At 38.3% G+C, this 11,852-nt stretch overlaps 1 protein-coding gene across 1 annotated transcript; it reads left to right on the top strand.

Moving 5' to 3' along the window:
• Nucleotides 1–4,590: 4,590 nt before the first annotated feature.
• Nucleotides 4,591–11,478, top strand: CAPZA1 (capping protein (actin filament) muscle Z-line, alpha 1; the record flags this gene model as incomplete). The annotated part of the gene is made up of 9 exons (XM_010286968.1): nt 4,591–4,654; nt 4,910–4,961; nt 5,808–5,871; nt 7,197–7,403; nt 7,819–7,898; nt 8,347–8,425; nt 8,917–8,988; nt 9,597–9,659; nt 10,221–11,478. Coding segments are annotated over 9 exons (822 nt in total), but the record flags the coding sequence as incomplete, so codon positions are not given.
• Nucleotides 11,479–11,852: the final 374 nt, after the last annotated feature.

Raw genomic sequence — 11,852 nt, 5'->3', positions numbered from 1 at the left:
GGGGTGGGCGGGTCCCCGAGACCGGCCGAGCCGCCGCTGCCCGGGTGAGAGGCCGGTCGGCCAGAGATCAGCGGTTACTTATCAGCGCAACGCTTTGCATTTCGATTTCCTTATTGCCTGGGTGCAGCTGAGGTGCTTCGGCGCGTCTTTATGCACGAAAATATATTTTCTGCTCTTGGGCATTCTTTTCCCAGGTCAACAAAGTTAGCGGCGTCTTTAAAAGGTGCTGTGAAACCTGTTCAGTGCCGACCACCTTCAGAGCGTGTCTTCACGTTTTCTGCTTGGCCCAGCTGCTGACAGTAACTTGACATAGATCCTACGTTGTACTGGATGGAAGGGACTGAGCAGAAGCAAATAGAGCAATATTTATTTTAGGAAAGGGAAGAATGAAGAGATTGCTCCCCTTGTGTAGGAATGTGGGAAAATTACAGTCTTATAAGAAGCACTGAGTTTCATTTAATAAATTAAGAGATTGTCTTTTCTGCCAGGTAACACTAGTTACCTACAAACAGTAGTTAAAAAATCCACCGTTACTCTTCCTTACATCATGAAAATACTGCATGTAGCTTTTTGCTTTGTTTCTTAATGTTCTGGAGGGGGCATTAAGGCTCGCAGATCTTCAAGGATCTTACAAGTCTGGAGCCTGCTTTCATTTTTCCCTTAAACTGCCAATTTCAGCTTCATTACAGTGACATTCATCGTGAAACAAGCAGATAGTGCTTTAAAGGTGCAATTCATCCTTTAGTTAAATAATACTCATGTTATCTAAAATATTGAAATAAGTATTCCAGAACAGAATTCATGTGGTCTTTAGCACATAACTGAAATCTATCCAATGGTGTATAAAATATTTCACTTGACTTCATTCGGCTGAATTTCATCTGAACTGCTAAAATTGAAGTCATCATTGCATTTGATGTGAAAACTAAACAAAACTGAAGCTTTATCGTGTTGGGGGTTATGGTGATACAGGTTTGATAGACCTAGGCTGGCCATTTAGTCTGGGAATGAGAGTCAGTGTTGCAAGAACCTGGGGTCACTAGGCAGTTTTTTCCTCCTCCTGCATTCACCTGAGATCTGCAGTTCTTTCAAAGCACTTTGGGGGAAGATTGTCCTTCAAGAAGAGGCTCTTCAGAACTACGTGTGCCCAAGTGGATTTATTTGGTGGAATAGATGGGATTTCAGCTGAAATTGGAGCCTATGTTCTATTTCATGTCCCAGCTCAAGCAACCTAGATTCAATTTAAAGTAGCTTCATACTTAGCACAGGTAGAAAAGGATAATCTTAAGTGAGGGTCTGAAAAAGAAACATGCAGCAAACATTTACTGTAGTATCCATTTTATAACCATTCAGATAGGTCTAAAACTTTTATATATGTTTCCTTTTTTAAGTCTCAATTTACCAATGCTTCAAAATAAAGAAAAAAAACCAAAAAAATCAATAGAGCAACGAAATTAATTTATTCCACCACCACCCAAGCCTCACTTCTTTATTCTCTATAGGCATATTTTAGGTAAGCTAAGGGAGTTATTTTAGTTTAAGGTCTATACAATGTACCCATGGCTACTTAAAGTTCATTCTGCTGCCATTTTGCCAGCTGAAACTAATGGTTGAGCAGCTTCCCTCTCAGACACTTTCCCCATTTTAGAAGCAGGAAGTTCGTTTTGCTAGCGTGTTGCAGAGCTACCTGAAATGGCAGTGATGGCCAGGAAGTAGGTCAGTTTGCAGAAAGTCTTATTTTCATGCTTCTGCAAATTAACATCCTGCCCCTGTGCTGACACCAGTTTGAAACAAAACAACACTAAAAACCAACAGTGATTCAAATGCTTGACATTTAGCATTAATTACTCCGCAGCCTGTTTGCTGCACTCCACTCCTGATTTCAGTAGTTTGGCTTAAATGCTTTTTATTTTTTTGCTCTGCGAGAGAGGCAGGACTAGCGATACTTTATAAACTGAACACTCTTCACTTGCAGCGTTTGCTTTGCTTATGTCTGGTTTTGTGATAATATTTGATTGAAATGCAGAGTCCTTTCTGTCTTGATTTAATTTTGTTCATTCTTCCAAGTGGAAGAATTTGTGGAAGATGTAAAAATCTCCACTGTAATATTTGGTTTTTTCACAAGGATCTGTTTATAGAATCTATTGATCTAAAAGTCAACCTATTAAAACAGTGGTCCCTTTTGTGTGGGTTCCACATACAGTACAATTCCGCAGCCACAACATTGTTGCATAAATTTATAAGATACTAAATTTTATGGCTTTTTAGAGGCCTTATTTTTCCATATGTTGAAGCACCTCATAAAAGGGAGTCTGTTCATCTGGTGAATTAATTTGCAGGATGTATTCTAGTGCAGTCCTTCCACTGAGAGGCATCATGGCGTGAAGTGGTACATAAGCGCTTTCACACAGTGATGTGCTTGTACTAGTGCTTACACTTGCTCTTTCTTAGAAAAGCACATGGTGTCATTTCAGAAGTCTTTCAGCCATTTAGGGCTGGCTTTCAGTAAAATCCAAAGAGAATACAAAGCAGCAGTGTCCCTCTTAATTACTGCTAGGTTATCTTCATCACCATCCAAATTTCTGATAGTGAAATCTAACAAGATTATGGCAGCAGTGTGTCCTAATTACAGTTCTTTAAATAGTGAAAATTTTCACACAGTAAGAGCTACATTTTTAGGATTGCTGTATACTTACCAATCTTACATAAAAGCAGAAACTTAGGAGAAAATGGTTTGACATTCTGTATTGTATCAATTACACAATTTACTGACTTTTTCATTTTTCATTTGCATTGCATAATTACTCATGGCATAAAGAATGTATATATATTTTTTAAATAGATGCTAATTTGGAAGATGATCTATTTTTATCTGAAGCTCAATCCAGTTAAGGCAGAGTTGTTACTTGATACTGTGGAATAAGGCAATAAACACCTTTCCAAACAAAGGGCATATTTCCTTTCATGGTTTGCTTTAAATCTTTGTGACAAACAATACTAAAACCAATTTCTAATTAAAATGGGGAAGAGTGTTGACAGAAGCAAGTTATTTCCAGCTCTGACAATAATTCATCTGAAGTCATTGGATATATACACACCCCTTTGTTTTACTGCTCAAAATGAAAAGTGGAAAAAGTAATCAGAGTTGTAATGAGCACTGTACTGCAGTCATCTTCAATGAGTGTCTAGTTGAGCAAGAAAGGCTTATTGCACAGCTTTGTTAGCTGTGCTTATTGGAAGAAATGTGACATTTTTATTATTCTAAGGGAGAGGTTTAATTTTGTGATATTTCCTGTTTTAGGTCTTCTAAGATGATTCTATTCTCTTTAGTCCTGTAAAAAACATCAAAGATTTGATGATGAAAACCATAAACTCTTACTAATTCCAACAGAATCAATACCTAGACCACCTAAATTCTAACAATGCAAGACATGTATATTGGATTTTAGAACACAGTGCAGTTTTACTACTTTTTAGAAGAGAATGAGTTTTTCTTCTCCAGCTTCAAAGTTTGCAGATATTCAGGTATTTTCCTTACAGCTGGCCATACCAGTTATTTATTGTGTCAATAGATTTTCTAGATGGCTGAATTCTTCCCCAAATCTGACAGTTCATGGCTGGACTACAGTGCCGTTTCCAATAACATACTACAAGATCAGTGGATTAACATGCAACAGAATGGCACAGTTGATGTGTTTACTGCTGGGGGTTAGAAGTCACCAGGGCAGCATTACATGATCAACAAAAAAAAAAGCCAATACCTGCTGAAATTTGGATGGCTTCATTTGGAGGCTCTGTCTGACTTCCCTGGTTCATTTTGGGCCTTTCCATCACCTCCCCCATTTCTGTCAGTTCCCAGCTTTTCTTCTATCTCCATACCACCTTCTGCACTCTTGAGGACATCAGTGGCTTTCGAGGTCCATGAGGCATAATTAACTCTGGAAGTGGTCCCATGGCAGTTGATGTAACTGATTTACTGCTCCATTTCTAGAGGGATCAACCTCTCATCCTTCACATGCTGTTTTCTGTGAAGCAGCGGCATCTCCTTCAGCCAGTCATCAGCAGCAAACAACAGGGAATCACAGTCTCCTGTAATGTATGTCAGATACTCCTTAGCTGTGTGGTTGTGCTGTAGCTACCATCTAGTTACAGTGTCACTTTTACTGCAGTGGTTTCTTACTTGTTGTATACCTTGGCATTTAGGTTTCTGATTACTAGCAAGGAGCAGGAAAAAACATTGTTTAGGAATGTCACCAAGAAGGGTGTCTAGCCAGCATTCGTATTCTTTAAATAGGTTAGTACTATGCAGGTTGAACAGTTCACATTTTTACAGGTGCCCATGTGAAGTTTGCACTTCCTCCTTGAGTACATTTGGAATTATTCTGCTCTATTACACTGAAAAAAAATGTGGTCTTATGAGACTACTTCTGTCTTGACAATGCATGCCTAAATTTCTCCTTAAATCTGGCACTTCCTATCACTCTCAGAGTTACTTTTGTTCGTGAATCGCTTCAGTGTAGGTTGCAGTATGTATGAACTCACTGAATTATCTTTTGTCTTTAGTTCAGTTACTTTTCTGCTTCATTGTAGGTGCGTATAGCTGCAAAATTCATCACTCATGCACCCCCTGGAGAATTCAATGAAGTATTCAACGGTAAGTAAATAAGGAAAATGATCAGTGGTGTTTTCTTCACGTTTCATCTATTGTAAGAGCCTAAGACTGTGTCACAATATACTTAAGGTTAAGAAGTGGTGAGGGAAGAGCATGCTGTCATTCTGTGACCACATATGCTTAATGAAATTATTTGATCATTTTAATGTTTGCATTTGTACAGTTGAAAATGAAATGCATAAAGAGAAACATTTGATAAAAAAATCCAATAATCTACCTGAATTCTCTTTTCTCCAGATGTCCGGTTATTGCTTAACAATGACAATCTTCTCAGGGAAGGAGCAGCACAGTAAGTACTAATATTTCAAACACTAGTCAAATTACCATCAGAGATGCATACGTTTTCTTACACCCATCATCCTGTGGCAAAGCAAGCCATTTGTTGTATTGAGAGCAATCTTCTGTAATTCTTTATCTCCCCAACAAAATACATAATGAAAGGCACGGATGAATCTTTTTAAAAGCGCTAAATTGGAATTTGTGCTGTGGAGGCCATATAAAACTGACAGGAAGGCACTCTGACAGAAAGTTTAATTCTGCAGCAGCAATAATGTCTGATCTTGTTGAAGCATGATTTGTAAAGCAAGTGAAACCTGAAATACTGAGTAATCCTTAGCTGAAGTTTAAAAAAAGAACTGCCCTCAAGAAAAAAACACTTTAAAAAAAAAATCTCTTGTTTACTTGCACAGGCTCATCAGAAGGTGCTTAAAGATTATGCATACAAGCTTTTTGATGCTAGGATTTTACTTCAGGCTAGGTGACATGTCAGTCAGCAGGTCTTTACATAAGAAAATTGTTGTAAACATTAGTCCACTTGTTTGTTTACCTTGCTGCTCTCTAAATTGTAGCTGGGGTGTTCCTGTTTTGCCTTGGCTTGCTCATATTCCCCCAGGCTGCCTGCTGTTCTACTTTTGAACTCTGTACTTTCCTGGTCGTCACTAAATAAACCAGGCTTTAGACCTGGGTTTTTATAGCTATTATCAATAAAAGGTATTGAAAAACATCCTTTAAGAATACTCGTGTATTATTTGCCAAATTAAGTTGAAATTTTCTGTAATATAAATCACACCATTTACTTGAGTCAAAATAAATGTGCATGTACAGCTCAAGTTCATGTTCTTTTAATTCTTAACAGTGCATTTGCACAGTATAACATGGACCAGTTCACTCCAGTGAAGATAGAAGGGTATGATGATCAGGTAAGAGAAAACCATTTACACTTGAGGTTTGTGTTACTACACTGTGCAAAAACAATAAAAATGTTGTTTCATCAAGGTGTTGACTAGTTGCATTCTACTCACAAGTTACCACTTCTCCTCCTTCCTCCACACATCTTTATATTACCAAACTTTTGTTCTTGTAGAAGAAGCATAGGTGAAGTGTTCTCTTAAAGTATTGTCAGATACTACCTAGGAACTCTAATTCATTGTTCCTTAAGTAAAGCTCCATGCTGAAATTACTGGAATTCTACTTAGAATATGAGTGATTAAAGATTACTGTTTATTTAGAGCTCATTTATAAATCCTTATGTTGCTACCTGCTTACAGTTCCTACTGACAATTGGTAGTAGTTTGTTGGTTTGGTTTTTTCGGGTTTTTTGGGGGGGTTTTTTTGTGGCTTTTTTTTGTGGGTTGTTTTTTTTGTTTTTGTTTTTGTTTTTTTTTGTTTTGTTTTGTTTTTTTTTTTGTTTTCTGCATTTTGAATCCATTCCCAGCTACTCTAGAAAACTTATTGTATCTTTGATTATACCAATCTAATACTATCCAGTCTATGCCAGCAAAACTGTTTGTTGAGAACAAGCAGCAAGTCATACAGAAGATAGAAAACTGGTCATCTGTTCTAGTCTCTGAGCCAGGTACTGATCTAGCTTTTCTGGTGTCCCAGATATGTTCATAGGAGGCAGATATTTTTAAGAGGGCTGTCCATAGAAATAGCTTTGACAAGAGAAAGTTACAGTACAACCTGAAAAAAAAGTCAATGTTTGGGAAGCCAGAGAATTATGGTGAATAAGACAAAGGAGAAGAAAGGTACAGTGCTGCTTTGCTGTGTACTTTAGTTTGTGTATGCTAGAAGTAGCCATATCTATATGCTCTTCTTCACCAGAAAGAGAGCTATTGCAACATGGAACATGACAATAAATGGTAAATTCCAGAGTAAAATGCTTCATTTCCTTTAGAAATGGGGAAGGAAAACAGCAAAAATAACTTTAAAAGCAAAACCACCTGTTTTTTATTGTGAAGATGCCCAGCTGTAAACTAAATATATACATTATAATAATACAGCCATTTCTGGGACAGAAGACTAAGTGCAGTATTACTGTGAAGAGCAGAGAGTTTACCTACAGCCTCACTACAACTAATCGTAGTAGAAATTACTACTGAAAATCCTTGTTTCTTTATGTGATGATATAGCTCAGTGAAGGAATCTGTTGAAACATTGGTATCTATTCAAATAGTCAGGGAAAAACACATAACAGCACATTTACAGCAGCATAAGTGTATCTTAATTTCAACTTCTTTTACAGGTCTTAATCACAGAACATGGTGATCTGGGCAATGGCAGATTTTTAGACCCAAGAAACAAACTTTCTTTTAAGTTTGATCATTTAAGGAAAGAAGCAAGTGACCCCCAGCCTGAGGACACGGAATCAGCTTTAAAACAATGGAGAGATGCCTGTGACAGTGCACTGAGGGCTTATGTGAAAGATCATTACCCCAATGGCTTCTGTACTGTTGAGTATCCATCTTGTTTCACTGAAAGTTCATCACTCCATGTCAGTCAGTACCTCAAGTGGACTTAGTGCTGGGCAGTGCTGTTTGTTTGAATTCCCCATCCTCACTAGTGTTTTTGCTAACTCGGGAATAACAAGTTCCGAAGCGGGTGCAAATATCTTGATTTGCGTACAGTGGTAAAGATGTAGTAGACCTTATTCTTCATAGACATGACTGCCAAGCACCTTAACACCTGCAGTTAATGAAAACAAGGCATTATTTGCACACAAGTGGAGGTCTTGGACAGCATAATTAGTGGTGTGTATTCCCAGTAAGATACCACAATAGCAAGCCTCCACAATGCTGCCAAAGAACGGAAATTAAGAATTACTTTCTTCAGCTTTTGGGCCTTTTTAACTCTTTTTCTAAATACAGGTTTATGGTAAATCTATAGATGGGCAGCAGACAATTATTGCCTGTATTGAGAGCCACCAGTTCCAGCCCAAAAATTTCTGGTAAGACTATTTCAACATAGCATATTTTCTTCCTTTAATAGTCCTCGAACAAACCCATTCTCTATGTCTTCTGACACAGTCTGAAAAGCCAGTAGTCTTGGGCTTCCCAGGAGGTTCTGCTTCTCATTCTGGAGTCAGTTTTCCTTGCAGCCTCCTTGGCACTTCCAAAGCCTTCAGTGTGGCTCAATGACCTATACAGAGAGAAAGGCATTAGCAGAGCTAGGTAGATAACCCCCCCTTACATATTCCAGAGCACAAGTACACTGGACCTAGTCTGTACTGAAACTGCATTGTGTTCAGCTGTGCTTCAGCAATCCAGTTCAATGCCATGTAAGGCACTGCAGTATTGGTAATAAGATGACAGTAGAAACAATTTGCTCTTGTTAGTTTGGTTCTTTTTGTTTTTAGAGCTTTTTGGGAATACTTTTCATGCTTTGATTGTTTTTAGGAACGGTCGTTGGAGATCAGAATGGAAGTTTACCATTACACCACCAACAGCTCAAGTGGCTGCAGTACTCAAAATCCAGGTGAGTTACTTTTTCTGGCAATAATAGGAGAAGCTGCATTGTGCTTCTCTTACACAAATGCATTCAACTCAGATGCTGAAATACAGCTGAGATGTCCTTCTTAAGTCAAGGTGCTATTAAACTATACAGTTCAAGAAGTTAATTCTTAAAACTAGTGTTTTGGACATTGTCTACAATCCGGCCTGTGGTTTATTATATAGCATTACCCTATATGCCTCCAAGTCTGCTTCACTTTATAGGGCTAAAACCTATACTATGAATTCTCTTATAATTGCTCTTATTTCAACTCTAGGCGTTTACTGCATTAACATAATCTTGAACAGTCTTGACAAAGAATGAAACCTTTTAGAAAATCCATCCTGCTTTTAGTCTCCACGTAAGCAGAGAAGACTGGCACAACAATGCTGTTGTGCCATTCTGGTAGCATTTGGGGGCTCTAGGGATTATTAAATGAGTGTTAATGATAACCTGCATTTTGTTTCTTTGTTCAGGTTCATTATTATGAAGATGGCAACGTTCAACTGGTTAGTCATAAAGATATCCAGGACTCTGTACAGGTTTCAGTAAGTATGCTAGATTTTTTTCATGATAAAGCAACTATTTGATTTCTTAAACATTTTGTGAAGCATACACTTCTATGACTACATTCTCTTGACTTTAAAGTAATGTAATTTTAGGGTGACTAGTCAGTGTAGTTGCAGTGTTTAGTTACCAGATCCTCAATTGCTTAGACTGTATTAGAAAGTACAGTCTCTATTGGAAAGCTTATCTTAGGAGTTTCAGTTAAAGAGGGCAGAATTGCTTTTCTATCTGGATGCAAGGGAAGTGAACAGTAAGAGCAGTGCACTAAGGGAAAATAAGAAGTCCTGTAGTACAGTAGAGGGAGCAAGTCACAAAATCTCTGATCTATACCATGAAGGTCTACTTCCCTTTTGCTCACTAGAGTGCAGTCCTGTTTCGGTTTGGAGCACAAGCTCTAGCCAGTACATACCTCTATCTTGAACCTCACCAAGAGATCCATAGTGAAAGGAACCTAGCTACAAACATGGGGCAGAAGCTGCTGATGTTACCTACTTCATCTGTACTCAGCCTATCATTTGAGAAGAAATCTATTGTGTAGCTGTTGTAAGCTGCTCTTAAACATACAGAAATTTATTTTTCCCCTTTGTAGAGTGATGTCCAGACAGCCAAGGAGTTTATTAAGATAATAGAAAATGCAGAAAACGAGTACCAGGTAAGATCAGGTTGTTAAATACAATGGCATCATAGTCTCCATTTACAGCTAATGGAAACATGGAAAATTGACCTCTAATTCTGTTTCTGGCTGAATCTGTTACTGACTGTAAGAATTACTTAGAAAAGGGCAGTAGTATTTGTTCAAAGAATATAGTTGTAAAGCTATGTGTAATTAATGATCAGGTTTGCTGTATAGTTATTTTAAAGGGTTACAAATGGTGCCTGGAACAAGAATGGAAGGGGAGCGGGTGAGTCTAAATGTTTTCCTCTGTGACAGTTAAAAATACTGAAGAGGAAATTTGTATGACAGCTTTTTACATTGTCCCAGCCTGTGTGCAAGGAGACTCAATACAGATAAGTCAGTGAAACACCTAAGGAGACACTGCTACATTACAGGGGACCTTAAGAGAAATGCTTTTACTTGTGCGCACACACTGGTGACTTTATTATTGAGTTAGTGTGTCTTCACCTTGTAGAAAGGTTTTGTGGCTTTAACACTGAGGCATGCTGTCTCAGAGTATCTTGTTACTACCATAACTGAATCTACTTGCCATTGCAGACAGCAATCAGTGAAAATTACCAGACTATGTCAGACACCACTTTCAAAGCCTTACGCCGGCAGCTACCCGTCACCCGCACCAAGATCGACTGGAACAAAATCCTCAGCTACAAGATTGGCAAAGAAATGCAGAATGCTTAATGCGGAAATAAGGAGATTTATGAAATGTTTGTGTGCAAAAAACAAATGTGGTCCTATGCCAAGTAGATGGTTTCTAAACCAGTGCAGCATTTTTCTAGGGCTTTCAGAGTTAACAGGTTTTCTAGCCTCAGAGGGAACTGTGGAACAAATAGCATTGTCTTTGTGTTTTGTGTTTCTTGACGCATAAACTTCCTATTGTGACTGCATTTACTGCTAGGTCATTTTAATTAAGCCACATTCATGGTTCAGAAGTATTAGCTGTTTTCAATCACTGATCGTACTGGTTGGAAAACTTCCTAGCTGGAAAAGCCCTATTACAAATACAGCTGAGGGTGTGGAGCATTCCCTTTACCCATATACAGCACTCCAGGTACTCCAGTAAGTTTGTCAAATCTGCCAACAGCTGAAGGCACTATGCTGCAAGATAGAGTAAATGCAAAAGACAGTAAGTCGTCATGTATCCTTATTACTGACCTCCACAAAGAAAAAAGCCTGCAGGCTTAGATTTTACTATATAAAATGAGTTTACAAGATCCTGTACGGAAATCCTTACACAGCCAGCTCTTCCAGGGACTTTTTTTTTTTAAATCTGAATATTTGAGCCATGTTCCCTAAAAGTGAACATTATTGCTCTCCCCCCCTCAAGTATGTACGGTTATCAGACATCTGCATTTTTACAGAACTACAGGTTTCTGTGTTGACTCACTGCTGATCCATGTAGGCTGGATGGTGATCAAAAATGCAAACATCTACAGAATAATAGGTATGTTGTGCTTTAATGCTTTGTGGCAGATTCCTAGAATTTGTATCACAGGTGTATGGATGGATAGTGTACAAAATAAATAAACTTGCACCAAAGTGAGAGAAAAAAACTTTCCATTTTGTCTCAATTGTGGCCAGTTTCTTGTCATACTTAAAGGGGATTTTGGAATTAATCTCTTCATTGCTCTCTAGATGCTTGCTCTATGTTACTTTGTTTTTCTGTAAAGTCAAAAATTGTGGTCCTCAGGGGAGGTTGAAGAAGGGTGCTTATGCCTTTCTCAGTCAGAACTTAGAACATGGATTCACTGCAAAATGAAACCCCTTTGGTGAACTCACTTTGCTTTGTTTGCACTTGGTTATCACTGGGCCTTCTTGCAGGTTCTGGTTTTTAAACTGGCTGGTGTCTTCCTATTTTTAAATACACAGAGAAAGGGGTTGGGAAGTTAGGCATGGGACTGCCTGTGCATTAATAACACTTCAGGTTTTGCACAGTAATACCACAAAATCAGTGTGTCTATCCTTTGTGAGAAGTTTTGTCTAAATAAAATATATTTGTATTTGCTTTTGAGAGTGACCATTCATCCTACCGGCATCTGCTGTATCAAATAGTCTAGTAGAAATACACCGGTCTTTGTTTTAAAGCCATTTGTGTCTGTTCTTTCATGGTATCCTGTTTTCTCCTGAAGGCAGATCTACAGGTAGCAGTGTGAAAGCAGGGGTGGTATTGCT

Source organism: Phaethon lepturus, unplaced genomic scaffold (genome assembly GCF_000687285.1).
Source record: "Phaethon lepturus isolate BGI_N335 unplaced genomic scaffold, ASM68728v1 scaffold30695, whole genome shotgun sequence".
Taxonomy (NCBI): Eukaryota; Metazoa; Chordata; class Aves; order Phaethontiformes; family Phaethontidae; genus Phaethon; species Phaethon lepturus.
This window is presented reverse-complemented; position numbering and strand designations above follow the sequence as displayed.